Source organism: Osmerus mordax, chromosome 16, assembly GCF_038355195.1.
Source record: "Osmerus mordax isolate fOsmMor3 chromosome 16, fOsmMor3.pri, whole genome shotgun sequence".
Classification (NCBI taxonomy): Eukaryota; Metazoa; Chordata; class Actinopteri; order Osmeriformes; family Osmeridae; genus Osmerus; species Osmerus mordax.
Window position 1 is genome coordinate 6257618 of NC_090065.1, and position 21319 is coordinate 6278936.

Genomic DNA, 21319 nt, shown 5'->3' on the forward strand with positions numbered 1-21319 from the left:
GCATACACACATAGGCTCCACTTAACGCACAGACATGTAATAGGCATAAACATAGTCTATTGTGTCAACCTGAAATGTGCACCTTCAGAATCATGTGTAAAAATCGCACAGGTTGTGTAAATCCAGAAGGCTAGCCAGCTCCACTCCACCCCCTCCACCCCAAAGACCCACTAATCATATCTAAACCACATATGACCACCTGACAGATGGCATAACGTGGGCACAGAGGTTATTTTCTGACGGTGTGAAAATCATCGCACTGGCACTTTCCAAGTCGCCAGCTGGTCTTTTTCAAAACGCTCCCTCTCATTTGGTTTAAAAACAATGTTATTTTTCTCAATTTGTCATGCATCCCCTGTGTCTCCATTCGAGTATAGGCTATTCTGCATTGTGTGGAGCGTGAACAAGACTAGTAATTAAGGTGAACCCTTCAAAGTGACAGCCTCCCAGTGCCAACGTCTTATACCATCGGTGGCCCACCTCTGCACTTGAGAGCAACAGTGTAATAAAGCTATTCATATTCAGTTATTATTCACCCTACAAAAAACAGGTTCAATTCCATATTTTAACCAGAGGAAATCATCTGTTCCATCAGACACACACCACCACCTGCAAGCTAAAATGGCACTTGGGATATTGCATTCAAATATGCAGTCATCTAACAAACTTCAGGGTTTGTCGCAAAGGAATATATTCCACCTTTCATTCATCTTAAATAGATCAGTCAACTCTTTACACCACTTTGGTTCAACATTGCAGTTTTCTAAGCTGTGATGTCCACCAGGCAGCTTAAAAATCTTATGCACTGTTTTAAGATCTTGTGATGCTTTAGTCTGCATTAGTTTCTCTATAATTGTACTAACCTAACCTCTTCATTTATTCAGCGCAAAGCCCCAGAAACACTAGGTAGTTTACATTTATTGAAATCCCATTTATTTTCCATCAGCTAACTAGCCACCTGTGAAACCATGCCTTAAAGGTGCAGGGCTACAATGCCTAGCTATGGCCTTTATTAGTGTTTATTTTCTTCCATAAAACCACTGGAGAGGCACACATAACCAGCGCGCATCATTACATTGTAAAACAAAATGACAAGGTTGCGCACAGCATTGGTACAGAGAAGCTAAGTGTGGCGGAGTGAAATTAAAAAAATAAATTTCCCGTCCAATTACAGGAAAGGAAATTGCGCAATGAAAACGGAGGTGGGGACATTATCAGTGGGGTAAAAACACATTGTTTCATCCCAGGAAGCACAATTACTGGTGTTTGCACTAAGCAATTAAAAGCTGCCATTCAGACAATGGGCACCCTCCCCAATAAACACTAAAGACAAGCAAACTAGCGCAGAGCAACTACTCCAGGAACCCAACAGATGTAGGAGCAGATGACAAAATGCAAACATCCCCATGGTAGCAAAACAATATCAAGGGATGAGGAGGAGAAAACAATCAACCCAGTGGAGCTCCGTGGGCTGTAGGAGCTAAACATCACTTTACATAACATGTACACCAAATAAACCGCTCACAGCAGGGGGGGAAACTGAACCTATGTGAAAAGAAAGACACACACACACATCAAAGTTGAAAAAATCCCAGGGTTTATTGAGAAAAAAGGTTTTTCCCAGCTGTGGTTAACATGTGAAAACTGTGTGTGACAGTCAAGACTACTCCTACACTGAAAGAGGCATGTCTGACTCATCGCCCACCCCCCTCTGCTCAGCACAATAGCGCCCCCTCACACTGAACACACTGTGGGGAGGAAGTGCAGCCTACTACTGGGGATAAATGGAACATCATCCAACAACAAATCTGATGAGTAAACTGGTAACAGTTGGGTAATGCGTGTGCTTATGAAATGAATCCTGAAAGAAAAAATAAGAAAAAAAAAAAAAACTGAACCCTCTTACTAACATCAACCTCACTTAGACACATTCCAACAAATCCTTTAACAGAACGCAAGAGGCGCTTCCTCCCCCCCCCCCCTCCTTCCCCTCCGTCGTCCTGCGTCTCTACGCCGGTGCCTTGTACTGGTGGTGCAGCATGAGCACGTCCTCCTGAGACACCCTGTCCCAGCCCTTGCTGTGGACGTGGTACAGGTTGACCTGGCCCCCGCTGTAGGCGTCGCGGTAGGTGGCCTGGTAGATGGCGCGGCGGCCCAGCTCGCACGCCTGCTCCACCGTCAGGTCCTGCCGGAGGCCGCTGTCCACCACGCCGTAGGCGTACATGGAGCCCGAGCCCACGGCAAACAGGTCGCCGCACACACGGTTCCCCTCAGAGTCCACGTAGTACAGTCCTGGAGACACAGAGGGCGACAGGGGGGCGGTCAATACCATGGGACAAAAGGGGGGGAGGGGGGTATCCGAAAGGAGGCATCAGAAGGAAGTTTTTTGAGTTGTGTGTGTGTTGTCTAACTTTGTGTGTCACACACACACGCTCTCTGCCCTCAAGGATTATGAGTTGTACTCCTCCAAGTAAAACAAGCCCAACAGAACCTGCTGACCAAGCGGCCCAAAGACACTGTCCACCGCAGGGCAATGCCGGAGGGCGTATTGATCCATCCCGATTCCCGACACAAAATTAATTATCGACCAGCACCTGAGCCAAGCAGGTGATCCAACCTCAGACCCCCCCCCCCCCCCCCCCCAAGTAAGATAGATGGGAAAAAGAGAGCTGTCCACTTATGCATGGACACACACATACACACACACACGTAGGTTTTAAAACTTCCCTCAGATTAAACAAAACCAAGAATATACTCAGACAGCATGCCAGCAAGACACACGAGCGCACACACACTTGAGGCAGGCTTGCGCATTTGCTCGTGAGACAGTTTGTATCACAACATGACACTGGAAGGGGCTTGATCACAGTGACGCAGTGTGTGACTAGCACCAGCCTGTGTTCTTACAGAGCCAACATGCAGATGGTGAAAAAGGCTGTGAAAAGGCCCGCTTCTCCGACGCCCGTCACAACGAGAACCTGTGAGAATGACACGTGTCTTCCCACACACCGTGGGCCACCCTCGCACGCACCGCACAGAGGCCCGAGAACGCAAAGGTGCTGCGGCACCTTAAGATGCCGACTCGCGCACGCACGCAGGTGTAGCAACACAAAGCGGGGCCCTAACATCTCACATCGCTCACAGAGAAGCCCTTCAAAAGATCCTTAGATCGTAGATAACAGAACCATTCTCTGGAGGGTTGGGGACAGTCTATTAGAGGGATACTTTCTAGAGAGCGGGGGGGGGGGATTTAGAATTGCTTTCAACCGGCAAATTGCACCTTCCGTATGAGTCGTTAGCTCCCCGTGATAATCGCACAGCCCCTGCCTGTAGAGCGCTAATTTGCCCATTTTGGATCCGCCTGTGTCTCTGAAGGCTTAGGAGGACTGGTTAAAAATGTACTAGGGGAGAGCTTTCTAAAGGCAGCCACTCATGATAAGAGGCAGGAGGAGGAGGAGGGCTCTTTAGGGACACCAACGCCACACCTGGAGTCTTTGTAAATCAGAATGCGGCGGCGTCAGGGGACTGTGTGAGCGTGCGTCACAAATAGCGAGAGACATATATAAAAATATTTTAAAAAGGAGCAGAGAGGGTGACGCTAACTGGGTGCAGACAAACGAGGGCTCAGATTCACGAGGCCTCACACAAACGGGGCAGATGAGACTTGCTCTCGCCCAACGCTCCCTTCCCCATCCTCTCTTCCACTCCATCAGCCAGGTGACAGGCGGTTTAGGGCTGGCCGCTTCCCCCCCCCCCCCATTTGTGACGGTGCTGGTGACAGCCTTCAGAGGGAGGGAGGGGAGGAGGAGGGGAGCGCCGTCATCAAACGAGCGTCTGCTGCCCGTCTGCCCTTCTCACTAGAACACACCGCTGGGCTCCCTGAGCCAGAGGACGGGGGGGGGGGGGGGGGGCGGGGGGGGGGGGGGGGAGAAGCCTGAAAACAACAAAAGCTGGCAGATGCTCCAGCACCACAAGAGCGGCCGAAGCAGCAAACAGCTAACCTGTGTCTCGCCACCAGTCTCAGGATCAGATCCGGTCGTGCGCTTTCACCATCAAAAACGGCACTTTCCCTCCCTTTTAGGTTAGTCGGGGGCATCCATCATCACACTCGAGAGTCGTGGGATATGTGACATGAGGCGTCATTGAGCCTGCTCCCCATTTTGGGCCACTTACCTCTCGACGCGACAGGCTATTTGTCCTCTAGCTGACAGCCACGTCGGTGACAGCTCGCCAGGTTAAGAGCATCCTCTCGCACAGCCACTAACAAGCTCGGAGTTAAGCATATTTGTCAGGCTCTGGGCCCTGGTCTTATTTCATGCAGCACTTAAGACCCTTCATCCGGCCAATAACTGTGCTTGATGTCGTCTCGGGCTGCTAATGAGCTCCTTCTTAATCGAGATTGATTTCATTAACATGACATTTACCTTTCCATTCAATCACCGCCAACGCAGTGGTACCCAGTCTCCATACTATTGAACGAATACCCAATAATTTTTCCCCCGATTGATTGCCAGGAGTGAACATCATGTCATTTAAAGTTCCTTGGCAGCGAGACTAGGGAAAGGGTATAGGCTGTCATTTTGTGCAACCAGACTTGTGCCTGTGAGAACGGGGCTCCATCGATCACGAGGACCCAGCATTATGCATGCGACCCAATTGTCCAAGCTGAGACCCCGGCGTCCATCATCACGCCATCTCTGCCTGGCCCAGAGGCCCAGCTGCATCGATTTCCCATTATCGTGTCACTGTGGCGGCCCCTTTAAGCACACCTCAGGTGATGTACTGCCTCGAACTGCTCGGCAGCATCCAAAACAAACTGGGATGACGCAGCTGAAGACAAGGGGGGAGAAACCGAAGGGCTCCAGCGCCATCTAGTGGCCTAAAACAAAATTTCTTCTATGACTCAAGTTTAATGACAATAATCTACATTTACGTTGTCTATTATACAATTGTGAAATGTTTCTCTAAGTAGGTTCGTAACCTGCATTTTCTGTACCGTTGATACAGAAATGCATAGGTCTCTTAAGACCAAATGGAACCAGCAATGGAAGCTATTCACAGAGAAACACATTCTCCCTACTCCTTCGATCCCATGATGGTGGGGTTGCTGTGGGGGGGGGTGCTTTTATACCAACCAAGAAGCAACACACCCATCAGTCTTATTGTGTGAAGTTGCATGGTAAAAACCAAAACCTGAACACACATTAAACCTCATGTAAACAGAATTTGACAGTGGCCCTGCTTGCTCTAGCCTTTGCCAGATTGGAGACACGTGTTTTTATGTTGGTAAATATGTAAATGTATGTAGATAGGTGTGACTTTTACCTGGTCCTCTCTTGTCCCAGCCACACACCATGGTTCCCATGCTTAGGCCCATTCCCTTGTACTGGTAGACCATGTTGGCCAACAATTTGGAGGCTGCTGCCACAGAGATTCGCTCCTTGTTGCGCAGCTCATAGATGCGACACTGGCGGGCCAGAAGCCTTTCCCAGAAGCTGCAGTCGGCAGCACCTCCGGCCATGGTGCCCAGCAGGTAGGGATTGATCTCAATCACCTTCTTCACTGTTTGAGAGGCGATGTAGGCGCCAGCTGTTGCTCTGGAATCCACCGCAACTATGACACCATGCTGGAACTGAAGGAATTCGTAGATAGGAAGTAGTAAGAAATGAGGGTTTCAGGATACTGATGGGAAGATTCTAACTGCAAAGATAACGTTACCATGCTAGCAAAGCAATGAGCAAGCAGAATCTACTGGCAACGTGCAGCAGTAATCTATCCATAATGTCACCGCGGTGATGTTCGGCATTATTATCAACTGTGCTGTACCAGTTAGTCCGATTCAATATGTTGTACACTTATAACACAGCGACCCACAGATAGCAAGCTAAATAGATAACCTAGCTGTACAACTTACTTTGAATGCCAAAGTGGTGGTCCCATGGAGAAATTCTATTTTCCTCTCGGGGCCTTCCTCATCCACGGGGTTCATAGAAGCTCTCACGGCAAAATTAAGACTTTCGTCCAAGTCATTATGGCCACAACCGTAGCCAAAAGACCCATCTTTACCAAATGAAAAATCCGCACACTCACTCTGTAACACACTTGACAGCGCCATCTTGGAGTTTATAATATGAATTAGTAACTTCCGTCGTTTGTGTTCTTTTGGCGGAAATGTAAGTCAATAGGGTGTCAATCGGGTGTCCATCCACAGTGCCCTCTAGCGTACTGGCTGAACAATGATACGCAGCCTCCATGACGCACTTGTCACTTTTCTGTTTGTTACCTCGTTATGAGATTTGTCAAATGGACGCCTTTCCCGTTCCCCTTTCACGCTCATTTATCTGTCCTATTTACTTCCCCATTATTTTCCTTTTCTCATTTATGTAAAAAAAATACATCCACTTTTAAGCAGATATGTGCATCTAATTAATTACACAATAATCACCCAAGCCTTTCAACATCTAATATGTAGCCTTCCCCATTCAATCCCAGCCGAAACCCCTTTCATTAATTCTTACATTGTTGTCTCATCTATTCCTTCTTGCACTCTCTTCCTCAACCCCTCCTTCTTTCTGTAGTATTCCTCTTTGAGGTCCTCTCTATCTCTTCGGCTCCATCCCTGGGCAGTTATGTGATACAGATCTACACAGTTCCCTGAGTAGGCATCCCTGTGTGTGGCTCTGAACACTGCCTCTATGGCCAGGGAAAATGCTTCCTTTTCACTCAAGCTCCAGCTAAAGCCCCCATCCAACACTCCATACGCATAAGGAGAGCCTGAGCCAACTGAGAAAAGCTCTCCCTGCAGACGGGCACCATCACTGCACACATAAATCACCTTGGGGCCATAACGACCACCGACAGGATACCGTGACAGTCCAATGTTGGTCCCCACTTGTCCCACTCCATCACAAACACCTTGCGCCAGGCCATCTTGAATAACACCTTGCCTTTCAGACTCTTCAGTCTTTTTGAGAGGCATTGTTGCTAAGGAGCCACTTCCTGGCACCTCTGATTCTATCCTATCAGAACTGGCCACTGTAGAATCCACCACCTTTGCCACCTCCTCATCCCAGCCACAAAGTGTGGCAGCCACGCACACTTCAGTACCTTTAAAGGGGTGCAGCATATGAGAGAGGAGCTTGGCAGAGCCACCAATGGATAGGCGGCGGTGGTGACGTAGTTGGTAGAGACGTATCTCCCTGGCCAAGATACGCTCCCACAGCATGCAGTCTGCACCACTGCCCGAGGAGGCCACCACCAAATGGGAGTGGAGGGGCATTAGCTTCTGGACGGCTGGACAAGCAACAAGCCCACCTGCACTGGCACGGGAATCTGCTGCAGCAATAACACCCCCCTGGAAAACAAACCCCAAGGTAGTGGTGCCGTGGCACAGTGGGAACGGACGCTGAATGGGACGTGAAGGAGAAGAAGTGAAGAAAGCGGATGAAAGTTTGTTCAATTGAACCGAGCTTTGTGGGGTTGGTATGAAAAAGTGCAGTGGGATCCCCCCATATCTGTCAGATGATTTGCATGATTGCCATCCAAGGTTTTGTCCATCAGTTCTATCCAAGTTTGGAGGATTGTGCTCCATAGCCCTGGAGAGTGAGTCAGGAGTGTGCCACCTGTGATGATTGAGATTGTCCTGAAATCCACAGACATCTTGTAAAGCCATAGGTAGTAAGTGGTTGTCCTTCCAGCAACAGGTATTCAGAAATGTAACTAATGCATAACTCAGTTATCGATACAGTCAATTCAATCAAAGTAGTTACAAGACTGTGATTCATACATGCCTTTTACTACTGTATTTTGAGGAGAACCTGAACTATGACAGCCTTTTATAAGACGCACGCACACCCACACGGCCAGCTTATAGTGGTGATATCTGATAGTGACTCTAATAGTGATGTGATATATGATAATAGTGAAGCCACTCTACAAGCCTTACTGTCTCAATTTTGCTGATGCACCTCGTAATTTAATGACATGTCAAGACGAAACATGCTGTTGATGCATTATATTATTCATTTGAACAAAACAACAAAAGGCGTATTTTGCAATAATAGTCAATGTCGTGTAGATATATGTATATTCAAAAACGTCATTCAAAATGCATAAATACATAAACGTTCAAACTCATGCCTGTGCTACTATCGCGATAGCCATTAACAAGAAACTACACTCCTTGAGTGCACATTTTGGCTCTCATTTTGTTCTAAGATCAACGACAATGGCTTCCCATGCAGGACCAAGATGGCGTCCATTTCCCCAATACCACGAGCATCCTTTCGCTCTTCTTCCTCCTCACTCACTCGGATGATGGCGTCCGCTAGTACAGGAGGCAGGGTGTCCTGCGGGAGAGATTTGAATTGTGTACCGGAGGTTGCTGATACCCTTGCTGCGGTCGCTAAACTAGGGTGAGTTTTTGCACGTCTCCGTTAGTCTGGAATTATACGCGGTGCAGTTACCAGGTATGTTATCCAAAGCTCGTATACTTATTTGCACGTGACGAGGCTTGCCAATGCTAGCTAACTAGCTTCACGAAGTCGCCGGTGAATTGTCAACACGTGCAATATACAAGTAATGACTTCACGTCTTCCTCTAAATCACATTACCATACTACATGGTTGGTGCCCAGTTACTTGTGCATTGCAACCAGTTCGGAATAGTGAGTGAACAAGCTAACCATTGAATTTAGTTTTGTGAGCCATGTGACAAACCGTTTTAAGCGATTATTATTTAGCCTTTACATGATTAGTCACAGTCAATCATAAGAAGAATACAAGAGCAAATTGTAATACAAAGTTCAATATCCTTTAAATTAATATGCAACTGTTTTTAATCACTCTTGACAGGTTTGACTTCATGTGCATGCCCCTGTTCCATCCGAGGTTCAGGAGAGAATTTGAGTTGGACCCCGCCAAAGTGCGAAATGGAGCCCAGACGCGTTCAGACCTGCTGCTGTGTGGGAGAGGTGAGGCCGTCTCCATCCACCCACCACTTTCCTGCATCAATTAATACAGAGCCAGTGTAAAGTTGGTCCATCTCACTGTGCCAGCCATTTCAATGTGCCAGCCATTTCAATATGTTGAATGTATTGTCTAGTTTGTGATGGCAAGAGCTTTTCGGAGCAACTACATTTAGTCATTTAGCAGAGGCTCTTATCCAGAGCGACTTACAGTAAGTACAGGGACATTCCCCCGAGGCAAGTAGGGTGAAGTGCCTTGCTCAAGGACACAATGTCATTTGGCACAGCCAGGAATCGAACTGGCAACCTTCAGATCACTAGCCCGATTTCTTAACTAACTAATTTTCTTAACTAACTACTAACTAATTAATGTTTTGATATCAGACTAACAGGAAAACGCAAGACCTTACATGTTAATTCTGCCTTAGATTGGAACACTCTTATTGTTGGGAAGCTATCCCCATGGATCGAGACAGACTCCGAGATCGAAACAGAGCGCAGGAACTCCGAAGCGGTAAGTCGGACATCACCTGGCCTGTTATGTCTTGATCGGAGACAGAGTAGTGAGTTTATTTGTCAACTGAAATGGCCATCTCCTTTATCTGTCTGCTCCTCTTAACAGGCTCTGGTCCAGGAGCTGAACTTCTCTGCTTATTTGGGTCTGCCAGCCTTCATGGTCCCTCTGAAAGGGCCTCACTGTGCCAACCTGGCGCGGGTGCTGCTCAATCACATCCAGACTGGCCACCACTCCTGCATGGTAACACAGCGCATACATTCATGTCCACCATTAGCCATAGCGGTTCAACACAATGTTGCCATAGGTAAACATGTTTTGACTGGCTAAATGATAGATTTTTTTTTCATGTATTGGGTCAGTTTTGGATCCGGGTCCCGCTGATGGCATCTGAAAACTTGAGGGAAGATGTTATAGAGAATGAGCCTACCAAAAACATGGATGATGGGAGTGATGACGAGAAGACCTGGGGCTGGTAAGCCAATAGGAATCTGAATTCCTCTGTCATTCACTCCATGTTGGATCCTGTCTTATGTTGTGGTGTGTTCCTTCTACAGGTGGCATTCATTCAGGACTCTGTGTGACTACAACAAGAGAGTATGCTTGGGTATGAAGATTTAAATGAACCAAGAGGTCGTTGTGATGAATAAGCTAGTAATTGTTATGACATTTTGGCGTTTAACGTTTTTTTTGTCTTCTCAAAGCCATTGAAGTGGGGGAAGACATGCCCTCTGACTCAGTGATAGACAAGTGGCTTGGAGAGCCTATCAAAGCTGCCATTCTACCTACCAGCATCTTCCTGACCAATAAGAAAGGTTTCCCGGTCCTATCAAAAGCGCATCAGAGAATTATCTTCCGTCTGTTCAAGGTTACACCATTAAATGAATCATTTCACATCCAAGTGCTAAAGGGTGCAGTCAAACAAAAAAATGTTACCCTTTCTTTTTCTTTTGTTTTCTCCCTGTAGCTGGAAGCCCAGTTCATCTTCACAGGCACCAGTCGCCACAGTGAGAAGGACTTCCGCTCCTACTTGCAGTACCTCGAATATCTCAACCAGAACAGACCCACCCCCAACTCCTACGAGATGTTTGCCAAGGGTTATGAGGATTACCTCCAATCTCCCCTTCAGGTGTGTGTGCATGACTAACTGTTGTCTGCTATATTGTGTCATGCACGTGTGCTGGTGACTATTGCCTGTCTTCTTGTTTCTCACATTAGCCCCTCATGGACAATTTGGAGTCCCAGACGTATGAGGTGTTTGAGAAGGATCCTATCAAATACTCCCAGTATCAGCAGGTAAAAGATAAGCACTGCTTAATTTCAGACTAATGTTGAACCTTCCAGTCATAATGTGTGGATTAGACTGAATCTCCTGGTCTCTTTGCAGGCTGTGTATAAGTGTCTTCTAGACAGAGTCCCAGAAGAGCAAAAAGACACCAATGTCCAGTGAGTTGCTCCACCTCCATCGTTTTCCTCTGTGTCCAAGTCCAAACTGTGGCCTGTCTGGTGGTTAACTATCACCCTTCTTCTCTTTCATCTCAGGGTGTTGATGGTTCTAGGGGCTGGGAGAGGTCCCTTAGTCAATGCCTCTCTGCGTGCTGCTAAACAGGCTGACAGGAAGCTGCGTGTGTATGCCGTGGAGAAGAACCCCAACGCGGTAGTCACGTGAGTCACGCGTTCACACACACACGCCACACACACACACCTCTGTCGCCCAACTTTTCTCATACTTACGCAAGTTCTTTGTCAGACTGTTGTCATCTTCACCACAGACTTGAGAACTGGCGGTTCGAGGAGTGGGGCGATCAGGTGACCGTGGTGTCATGCGACATGCGTGAATGGGTGGCACCGGAAAAGGCAGACATCATTGTGAGCGAGCTGCTCGGGTCATTCGGTGACAACGAGCTGTCCCCTGAGTGCCTGGATGGAGCTCAGCACTTTCTCAAAGGTACCTCGTGACCCAAACATGTACTTTTCTTAAAGCCATTCCACTTTCACATCGCTTCAAACTGTGAAAGTGAGAGATCTCACGCTCACTGCTTTTTTCGTCGTTTCTGTTTTCGCCTCCATCCATATCTGTATCTTTCCTTACTTCATCCTGTTTTCTTTCTCCACCCCTCAGAGAATGGGGTGAGCATACCCTGTTCCTACACCTCCTTCCTGGCCCCCCTCTCCTCCTCCAAGCTGTATAACGAGGTGCGTGGGTGCCGAGAGCGGGACAAGGACCCAGAGTGCCACTTTGAGACACCTTATGTCGTTAGGCTGCACAACTTCCACCAACTGGCCGAGCCAAAAGCTTGCTTCACCTTTAAGCACCCCACTAAAGGTAGAGCTGCACACACATTACCATACCCACACCACACCACTGGAAGCACATTCACAAGAGCCCTGTAATGGCCACCTTCGACATCATGTATGTGAAAACCCTTTCTCTTTGCGTTCCAGATATGAACAACAACAGATATCAGTGCCTCAGATTCTCAGTGGGGTGTAACTCGGTGCTTCATGGCTTTGCTGGATACTTTGAGACGACACTCTATGGAGATGTAACACTCAGTAAGTCACTGTAGGGAAGAAAAGTATGATAACCATTACAATGATTATAAAGTTTCTGTATAATCCATACATCATTGACCACTCCATTTACCACTCCATTGTTTTTGTGTGTGCAGGTATCAAGCCAGAGACCCATTCTCCTGGAATGTTCTCCTGGTTTCCCATTCTGTTTCCACTCAAGGTGAGTTTGTCACTCAAGAACTTGTTCCTTTTCTAACCACCACTTAATGCTTTTGTAGCTAATTGTCTTTAATACTTCGTACTTTAATATATAAAAACAAGATTTGTGGAATGTTGATCTGTTCCCTTTTCCCCCCCGCCCAGCAACCAATCCCTTTGACGCGGGATGACGATGTCAGTGTGAGGTTCTGGAGGTGCAACAATGGGAAGAAGGTGTGGTATGAGTGGGCTGTGACCGAGCCCACGTGCTCTGCTATCCACAACCCAGCTGGACGATCCTACACTATCGGCTTGTGAAGACGACAAACATCAGACACCTACGAATACGCACACGCATACATACGCACACATCTATAAACAGGGCCCTTACTTGTGATTGAAGTGGAGGTAGTCATACTCAAGCCCCAGGGATTGTCTTTGATTTATATTTTGGAGCCCTCGGCCTGCACTGGTACGGTTCAAAACATACAACCTTGTCATGGCGAGGGCTAACACACAAGGGTAGATTTAAGACCTGACTGGGGGGTGCCAGTGGGTATGGGGGCCTCAACTTTGCATGGTCATCATCCATACCCAATGGTTTATTTTTGTGTTACAATGCAGTCCTGGTGTTCGTACATGCCTTCTCTGAGGTTCCTCATGTTTTGTTTTAATTGTATTTTTTTTATAATTTAGAATCAGAAAGAAAGAGAACAATTTCACACAGCTGGAAATTGAGATGGGGTATGTAGGCTGTTCTGGTCATGTGTTTTCTGGTGTTCATTTCTTTTGTTACTGTGTCTTTGTCTGAACCATGTTGATCAATAAAAGCATAACTACAAGATGCCGTGTCTCTGTGGTTACATGTATGTGACACATTATTCCCAATAATGTGTACATGGATATAAATAACTATTCAATGGAAAGACACCATTTTATGACAAGTTTAACAAGTTTTCAAATGTTTATAACTCACCAGTAGGTGTCCCAAGCTGAAAGGCAATTGGACTGCATGGTTCTATCCATGTTGAGCAACTGTAATTGCCAGGTACCAACACACCTTTCTGTCACCAGTGTTGGTCCTTGTGTAATAGGACCTTGTGCACTGATGCCCAGACCCAGGCTTGTACAACATCAAGACTAACATCTTCATTTGCAGTGACTTATTACAGCGGCAGCATCATGAACTGAGTGTGCCCACCATATCGGCTATACATAATGTTTAGATAGCAACCTGGGGTTAACCATGGTGTATTCGACCAACCAAATGCACAGACACGTGGACCCTCATTCCAATATTTACTGCAAGCATGTATATTCCTGAACTAATGCTAGTAGTAAACTGCTGGGTTTATTAACTGACGCCCACGCTGGTCTTATCATTACGACACATGCAGCGTGTTAGAGCACATGATGACTGTTCTCGTAATAGCAACAGAGTTTCTTTTTTGTAATCTGGCATCCCACTGAGCGTCGGCGAAGGGGCGGGGCTCAAACAATGTTGAATGTTCGGACACGGTCATTGGTTACATATGACGAGCGTTTCAACCCAGTGCTTCCACTAATTTTCCAAGGTAGAGACCCGGCAGACAATCGTTATCTTCTACATCTTTCCCAGCTGCCATACATTGTGTCGAACATGAAGTCTATCACTTAATTTTAAGCTCTCAACTGGATTTATTTAGGAGACAGTGGTTGCTGAAGAGTCGGGGTGAGTGTGTTTTGAATTGCAAAACAAAGTGTGAAATTTCCCTGTGCAGACTAACAGTACCTATCCCTGCAAAAAACAGCTAAATAAAAAAAATAACATCCTCAGATACGACAAATTAACTTTTATGCCATCAAGAGCTCGTTTGAAACCATACACCATATTCGTTGATGGGGGGAAATTTCAGCCCTACCCGAAAAGACATCGGTTGCCTGGAAATATTTGTATTATTTGTGCATTTTTTTAATTAGTAACAATTGTGTATATAGTTCTAGTTGTGTCCTTAATGAATTGATCAATTTCTTCGTTTTTCAAGATTAGATTTTTGTGGCTATTTTATGTTTTATCTGGACAGGTGGAGCTGGGGCTGGTCCCAGCTTTACGTCGCATAGCCGGGCCTGCTTTGAATTATTCATGTGTTACTAATAATAGAAGTAGCTAATCCTTGCAGATATATGGAAAAACGTAAGCGTTTATCAGTATGTTAAATAAAACCCCAATCTTATAGAAATTACTGAAAAAAGTTAGAGGAAAAATTATATCAGATGGTTGCTTTTGTCATTCCAAAGGTTATAAGATATTGGCGAGGCTGAAGTTTGTTTCTTAAAAGCAGCTTCATTCGCAATTGCCAGTCCACCTTAAATTGCCTACACAGGCTCAACTGATGTTTTCGATTTTTTTCCGAGTAAACTTTCTACGGCAGGAGAATGTAGGCCTACTGAACAAAAGAAAAAAACGTCTTATATTATGCATATGTCGTTTAGAAAGGCTTAACGCTTAAAACTCCTAACGTAGGTACGCGTTTGTATCCAAACCTGGGCCAAGATTATTTTTATGTTGAAGTATTATTCTGCTTGATATGACCACCAATTTATAACGTATATCAAAAGTTTGAAATGTATTTGAACATAGAAAATGATATTCCTCCTCAAGACCTAAAGATCTAGGACATTTTGTATTTTACCAACTTGGAGAGTTTTTTAAGCCTCATTACAACGTCGACATCTGCATGTAATCTACAGAAGACAGCGCATCGATCTCAACTGTGCGCATTGAAGACAGGAGTTTTGTACAGGAGTTATTTGTAGGCGCAAAATGACCGAGCGTCTCAGGCAGCGTGGAAATCCACCGGCGGACGGTGATGATTACGACTGTGATAATGTGAAGACGTCTGGGAGCTCAGTGGTGGCACTGAAGAAGGAGATTGGCCTTGTCAGCGCATGTGGAATTATTGTTGGTAAGTTCTGTTTATTGGAAAGCCTTGTCTGTCTCAGTAATTCAGGTGTGGAGATATGCCCATTTTGATTTCACAAAGTGTGGAAGTGTACATTTTTCCTAAAGCCTTGTGTCTTCATTCTTAGTTCTTCATTCTTATTCCACTTAGTACTGCTAGTTTATGTACCCTTAGTATAGATAGTCCACATATTTAAATTTTAGGTCCCTATATGTTTATTGTATGCACCTTCCTGCCAAAGCAAATTCCTTGTCTGTGCAAACTTTCATGGCGAATAAATCCCATTCTGATTCTTCTCATTTTAGGTGTGATATTTACAGTATAGGGCCCAAACCCAGCATCATGCATAGTATGCCATTTCGTGTTCTTGACAGTTTCATCAGCATGGATTTGTTTAACTCAACCCACATTCAGAGGTCGATCGAAAGTAATCTCACTAATGCTTTGACTTCCACTTCCATGGATCAGCTACACAGTTTGCTACACCATTGACAAGAAGCACAGAATATCTTATACTGTACATGCATACACTAAACATTATCAATCCAATTACTTAAATGGGATCAAGTCTGGGGGTGTTTTGTTTTAAGTTAAAGAAAACATACCAGAGGAGCTTAGTGGGTACTCATACAGAGAGACTGGCCTAATACTTTGTAAAATTGGAGAGAAGAAATGCGATAGAATAAAATAATATAATAAAAGTAATTATAAATAGTTGGCTTTGAGAGTTTTTTGCACATAGTTTACCAAACAGGAAACAGAGGCCTTAGTGACAGGAAATTATCCCTTTCCGTTGCAATCTCTGCTTGTATTGTGGCTGTTTGTCCTTGTAATAGAGATATTTTCTAACATTTCTCATATTTCAGCAGATGCATACAGCATGACACTGCATGCAGAATGTTACTGTATTCTAACATGTCCCACTTGCTAATGCATCACTTTTCTCCTCTCTTCTTAATGTTAGGCAACATCATTGGCTCAGGCATCTTTGTGAGTCCTAAGGGCGTCCTGGAGAATGCCAGTTCTGTTGGCTTTGCTCTCATCGTGTGGATCGTGACAGGAGGGATCACGGCTATTGGAGCCCTGTGCTACGCAGAGCTGGGTGTCACCATCCCCAAGTCTGGGGGAGACTACTCTTACGTCAACGATATCTTTGGAGGTCTTGCTGGGTGAGAGAGGAAAATGATGTGGAAACGAGAATGGGAATTTGAGACCTTGTTCCTCTCAGTCTTTCATGGAAAATTTTATAGTATACATGCGTGTACAAAGCTGTACAGTAATCCTTCGTTTGTACTTTAGGAATTATTATTGACCTAGTTTTATTCATTATGCCCTATTGTATTGTTCACTATTCAACACAGTTTCTTTGTTTTCCAACTGTCATTCTTTATATTGAGGGCTTGATGGTGCTGTGCACTTAAACAATGTTCAATCTGTCTGGGATGTGTGTAATCCCAGACAGATTGTAACGGTGTGTGTTTCACAAGCCTTTACTCTTTTTTTTTATTTTTATGCTGTGGTGTTGCAGGTTCCTGCGTCTGTGGATCGCTGTGCTCGTGATTTATCCCACCAACCAGGCAGTTGTTGCGCTCACCTTCTCTAACTACATTCTCCAGCCCCTCTTCCCCTCCTGCTTGCCTCCTGAAGGTGGCCTCCGATTGCTGGCTGCAGCCTGTCTCAGTGGGTTACCATCTTTACAACACACTGAAATGCAACACGTTTCCTAACACATGCAGCGACCAGTAGACTATCAGACATATTTACCACTCTTATCAAGGCTACCATCAGTTACCCTGTCAAACACAAAAAAGAACAAATTGACGGATGACAGGTGGAGTAATTTTAGTGGCAGGCAAAGCACTCAGAGGAGCCAATGGACCTGGATAATTGTCTTGTCAAAGGATAAACAGTAGAATGTCTTCAATTAGCTGAGGGCTGTCTACGCTTCACTGTTGTAGGGCAACTTTTAAAATGAACATCTCTTGTGTAGACCTCCTGACGTTGTTTAGATAAGGCAAGCTCAACCCCACCATTCCTTGAAGACTTGCTGTGTAGTGCGTTGTTGCTGTCAGATATTCTTATCATGGCTCCTTTTTTGTTGTTGTTGTTAACTTGTCATTGGCAGTGCTGTTGACATGGGTGAACTGCTTCAGTGTGCGCTGGGCTACACGTGTCCAGGATGTATTCACTACTGGGAAGCTCCTGGCGCTGGGCCTCATCATTGTCATGGGCATCGTACAGATCTGCAAAGGTTAGTTGGCTGACTGTCTTGCACTCTCCTTCTCACACGCACACACTTTTGTTTTTGTTGTTTTTTCTTTCTTTTTTTACGGTGTAGCAGTGCCTTTTACTCTTTCTATATTGACTAGTCAGGGACTAGTTTGTCTGCCACTTGTTATACTTTATGGTCAGACAGAAAGTGTTTTTGAGTTAATTTCTTGGATGAGCAGCTAGTTGGCACTTTAATTCACCCTTTGACCCATCAATCATACAGTGCAAGAGGAGAAACTGATAGATGAGAAGAAAGTACTGTAGCGAGCAGCACACTGTTATTAGCATGTGCCTCCAATGGGATTGAAGTTATGCGAGCGTGAAAGGGAGGATTAAGGTTCACATTCCTCCTCATCCCATAATAATCCCCTACCACACTATGCATACATCCGGCAAGACCCGATTCATTCATATGATTAAACCACCCACTCACAAGAGAGTATAACTAAATGGTTAAGCTGTTGCAATGCTCTCATGTGGATTGACCCTGGTGACTGCTGTTGGCAATGGCACGTGTTGATATTCCTGGGCTATGATTTTATATCGTCAGACTTTTTATGATTCCATGTGTATTAAAGTGGCTACAATGCAGGTGGAGCATAGACTTAAGCAATTATTTGTCATTTTAGCGTGCCTTTTATAGAGACTGTATGAAAATTATTGGTGGGTTGAGTGTTATTTAGTATTATAGTCTATAATCTATCACAATTAATAACATCCTATTCTCCAATGTGTTGCAGGTCAGTATTACTGGCTGGAGCCGGCTCATGCGTTTGAGACATTCCAGGACTATGACATAGGCCTGGTGGCTCTGTCTTTCTTACAAGGCTCTTTTGCATATGGGGGCTGGAACTTCCTTAACTATGTCACAGAGGAGCTGGTTGACCCCTACAGGTAAATGGTAGACACGCAAATACAGACCTACACTAGAAATGTGTTAACATTTTTACGTATTATTTGACTGGTGTACCTCAAGGGTATCACAGAAAATGACTAAGCTGTGATTTAGATAGCAGCTCTATAGAGATTAGCAGCTCCATTGACACTAGCATTGTGTTTTCTTTTTTCCCCTCCCACGTCATCCCCTCAAGGAACCTTCCTCGTGCCATCTTCATCTCCATCCCTTTGGTGACATTTGTCTACGTCTTTGCCAACATTGCCTATGTCACCGCAATGAGTCCCCAGGAGCTGCTGGCCTCCAATGCAGTTGCTGTGGTAAGAAGCCTCGCCCCTGGGTTACTTCCAGTAACATCCTCACTGTTTGACTAACTGTTTAGCTCTGTCCAAATCATGGAGGGGAAAAAAAGCATGGACCGCCTTTAGTAGTAAAATGGAGTTTGAGTTGCCCTGGCCTGAACTGTCTGAGTTGGAGCCATGGTGTGTGTTTGTGTGTGCCTCCTCTCCTCTTCTATCTTTACTGCAACTCCCCCCCCCCCCAGACGTTTGGTGAGAAGTTGCTAGGAGTGATGTCATGGATCATGCCCTTCTCTGTGGCTCTTTCTACCTTCGGGGGGGTCAATGGCTCCCTCTTCACCTCCTCGCGGTCAGTTAATATGCACCCTCCCCCCCTCCCCCTGTGTCTTCTCTCCGCATCCAAGTTGTCACTCAGTGCTGGCTGAACACTACCCTGCATTTGTGTGCAAAAATAAAAACTACATTGTAGTTGTGGGGCCACGCTCGTGGTGGAATAAAAAATGATGAATTTGGAAAAAACGATTACTGGAAAGTTCCTGAAGCCGACTTTCCAATGACATCAGCGACCCTTTTCCTTCCTCACTTCCCTATCTCCTTCCCCCCCCCCCCCCCCCCCCCCTGCACATGGAGTGGCTACTGGCTAGCTCCCTAATTTTCTGTAGAGTAGCACTGCTTTAGCAATGTTTTAGTGCTGGCTTTTTATGTGTTAATGTTGTTTCCCTTTCTCTCTCCCTCCTGCTCTTCCTCTCTCAGCCTGTTTTTTGCTGGCGCAAGAGAAGGTCATCTTCCACGCCTACTGGCTATGATTCATGTGAAGCGCTGCACCCCAATCCCGGCCTTGCTGTTCACTGTGAGTTTTGTACTGACAGTACCTGGGAACATGCATCGACACACAGGAATAGTATCACTTTGGGGATATTGATTTATTTTCACACAACCAGAGTATTCATTGTTAATTCCTCTCCCCTCTATTTTCAGTGTCTGTCCACCTTGCTGATGCTGTGCACCAGTGACATTTACACATTGATTAACTATGTGGGCTTTATAAACTACCTCTTCTATGGAGTCACTGTTGCCGGGCAAATAGTTCTACGCTTCAAACAGCCTGACCTGTATCGGCCTATCAAGGTAAAGAAGGGCTTGGGTCACTCAATACAATTGAACAGGGTTGTTGTTTGTATTTGTAATGTTGGTTGAGATGAAGAAAATGGTAAGAATTCGTTTTGTGACAGTGATGGTGGAGATTCTTTTGACCTAATATCTGTGAGGTTTAGTAAATGTTGTGTAAGAATTAGCTGGATATGTAGTGCTCTGCTTGCTTAGTTTTTTCATAAAGTGTTGTCTTGTATCTCCAGATCAGCCTGGTGTGGCCCACCATTTACCTACTCTTCTGGGCCTTCTTGCTGTTTTTCTCTCTATACACTGAGCCCATTGTGTGTGGAATTGGCCTGGCCATAATGTTTACTGGCGTCCCTGTTTACTTCCTGGGTGTTTACTGGGACAACAAGCCCCAGTTCTTTGACACATTCATAGGTAGGAAGGACATGTGCAGTGTTGGGTAGTAGCTCATAAAGATGTAGCGGAATCCCTTTGGATTCCTTCATTTGCTGGACCTGTCTTCATAAATGTACAGTAAATCCATAATCATGTCTTCTGTCTCTTTTTCACCTTCTAATTTCGACAGGTAAAGTTACCCATCTCAGTCAAAAGTTATGTACAGTTGTGTACCCTGCCATGGAAGAGAGGCCAACGCCGGGGCAGCAACAAGGAGAAGAAGAAGAAAAAGAAGAGATGGAAAAGCAGGAAGATGAGAAACCTTCTAAATCTGATAAATGAACTGCTGCACATAGAGTAACACATAGGCACACTAAAGTTACACCTGAAAAGGTAAATTATGTTAAATAAACACATAGTACTGGTGCTCCATCCACCCCCAATCAGGTTGTAAGCTCTGACACTTCAGCACTTCAGTATCTTAGGGTGGTGATGGCAACATGGCGAAACCAATCTAAAGCTAAACTTATTGCCACATTCTTTTTACCTGCCATCACTCCACAAGTGCATAGGGTGAGCTCGGCACTTTACCTGTGACACAAGACTACGCCTCAGATGCACATTCACTCAAATGTACTTTTACATAGCACTGGGTTTTCATTCGTTAGAAATGTTGACTGGCCTTAAGATAACATCACTGCCTCAGTATAATTCTACTGCCCTTTGACAGTAGTGTTCGATGCAATATTTGTGAGCTACAATGATCAAGGCAGTCACTTTTACTGTGTTCCTAAATTCAGGATGTCTGGCTTTAAGTCAATTTGTGTATTGTCTTTGAATATGTTTGATTATTTGTGCTTTGTTGGTGAGCTTGTCAAAGCCAGTGTAATATATTATCTGGAAAAACGCCAACATTTTAATACAATTTCCTAAAGTAAACAAACGGTATTACTTTGAGTCACTGAGCTATGTTTTGTTGTATATTGTTTAATAAATAATTTGGTATACAATACATGTCAAAATGGAAAGGGAGCTTTCCTTTAAAATAAAATGGTGTCATCTTTCATGCATCACTGTCACTCATGCATCCGCTCAACATGCACATAAAGGCTGGATCCCCCTTAACCCCTTTGACACTTGAACCGAAGTACAGTTACCCTAGGGGGCGGTGTCCAAGAGCCAGCAGATCCGATTGCGGAAGTGATGCTGCCATTATGGTCCTCA

General features: G+C 45.3%; 4 protein-coding genes across 4 annotated transcripts; 2 read left to right on the plus strand and 2 right to left on the minus strand.

The window, feature by feature from the left end:
* Positions 1-1576: 1576 nt before the first annotated feature.
* On the minus strand, positions 1577-6116 carry psmb5 (proteasome 20S subunit beta 5). Its single transcript, XM_067253676.1, has 3 exons — positions 5915-6116; positions 5326-5632; positions 1577-2292 (listed from the first exon to the last, which is right to left on the minus strand). The coding sequence occupies exons 1-3, from the start codon at positions 6113-6115 to the stop codon at positions 2009-2011; spliced, it is 792 nt and encodes a 263-aa protein (XP_067109777.1). The 5' UTR covers position 6116; the 3' UTR covers positions 1577-2008.
* A 398-nt stretch (positions 6117-6514) lies between these two features.
* Positions 6515-8261, minus strand: psmb11a (proteasome 20S subunit beta 11a). Its single transcript, XM_067252961.1, has 3 exons — positions 8247-8261; positions 6943-7405; positions 6515-6891 (listed from the first exon to the last, which is right to left on the minus strand). The coding sequence occupies exons 1-3, from the start codon at positions 8259-8261 to the stop codon at positions 6515-6517; spliced, it is 855 nt and encodes a 284-aa protein (XP_067109062.1).
* Positions 8262-8313: 52 nt separating this feature from the next.
* On the plus strand, positions 8314-13038 carry prmt5 (protein arginine methyltransferase 5). Its single transcript, XM_067253026.1, has 16 exons — positions 8314-8414; positions 8853-8971; positions 9394-9479; positions 9588-9722; positions 9842-9954; positions 10037-10086; positions 10184-10347; positions 10447-10608; positions 10698-10775; positions 10867-10925; positions 11022-11144; positions 11252-11427; positions 11602-11805; positions 11925-12035; positions 12152-12216; positions 12360-13038. The coding sequence occupies exons 1-16, from the start codon at positions 8314-8316 to the stop codon at positions 12510-12512; spliced, it is 1899 nt and encodes a 632-aa protein (XP_067109127.1). The 3' UTR covers positions 12513-13038.
* A 1915-nt stretch (positions 13039-14953) lies between these two features.
* On the plus strand, positions 14954-21055 carry slc7a8b (solute carrier family 7 member 8b). Its single transcript, XM_067252570.1, has 11 exons — positions 14954-15139; positions 16101-16305; positions 16665-16816; positions 17262-17387; positions 18148-18301; positions 18499-18622; positions 18847-18950; positions 19355-19451; positions 19580-19729; positions 19957-20134; positions 20286-21055. Exons 1-11 carry the CDS (start codon positions 14998-15000, stop codon positions 20435-20437), a joined length of 1584 nt encoding a protein of 527 aa, XP_067108671.1. The 5' UTR covers positions 14954-14997; the 3' UTR covers positions 20438-21055.
* The last annotated feature ends 264 nt before the right edge of the window (positions 21056-21319 follow it).

Bases quoted from the DNA above. Each gene is read 5' to 3' on its own strand.
- prmt5 (XM_067253026.1), top strand. From the start codon at position 8,314: ATGATGGCGTCCGCTAGTACAGGAGGCAGGGTGTCCTGCGGGAGAGAT. The intron at 9,955-10,036 runs GTAAGCCAATAG...TTCCTTCTACAG, and splicing joins GACGAGAAGACCTGGGGCTG to GTGGCATTCATTCAGGACTC. The intron at 10,348-10,446 runs GTTACACCATTA...TTCTCCCTGTAG, and splicing joins TTATCTTCCGTCTGTTCAAG to CTGGAAGCCCAGTTCATCTT.
- slc7a8b (XM_067252570.1), top strand. From the start codon at position 14,998: ATGACCGAGCGTCTCAGGCAGCGTGGAAATCCACCGGCGGACGGTGAT. The intron at 18,623-18,846 runs GTAAGAAGCCTC...CCCCCCCCCCAG, and splicing joins CCTCCAATGCAGTTGCTGTG to ACGTTTGGTGAGAAGTTGCT. The intron at 20,135-20,285 runs GTAGGAAGGACA...TAATTTCGACAG, and splicing joins GTTCTTTGACACATTCATAG to GTAAAGTTACCCATCTCAGT.
- psmb5 (XM_067253676.1), bottom strand. From the start codon at position 6,115: ATGGCGCTGTCAAGTGTGTTACAGAGTGAGTGTGCGGATTTTTCATTT. The intron at 5,633-5,914 runs GTAAGTTGTACA...GAATTCCTTCAG, and splicing joins CCACCACTTTGGCATTCAAA to TTCCAGCATGGTGTCATAGT. The intron at 2,293-5,325 runs GTAAAAGTCACA...CTGTGTCTCCAG, and splicing joins CTGGGACAAGAGAGGACCAG to GACTGTACTACGTGGACTCT.
- psmb11a (XM_067252961.1), bottom strand. The intron at 6,892-6,942 runs GTGTTATTCAAG...GAGTGGGACAAG, and splicing joins TGAAGAGTCTGAAAGGCAAG to TGGGGACCAACATTGGACTG.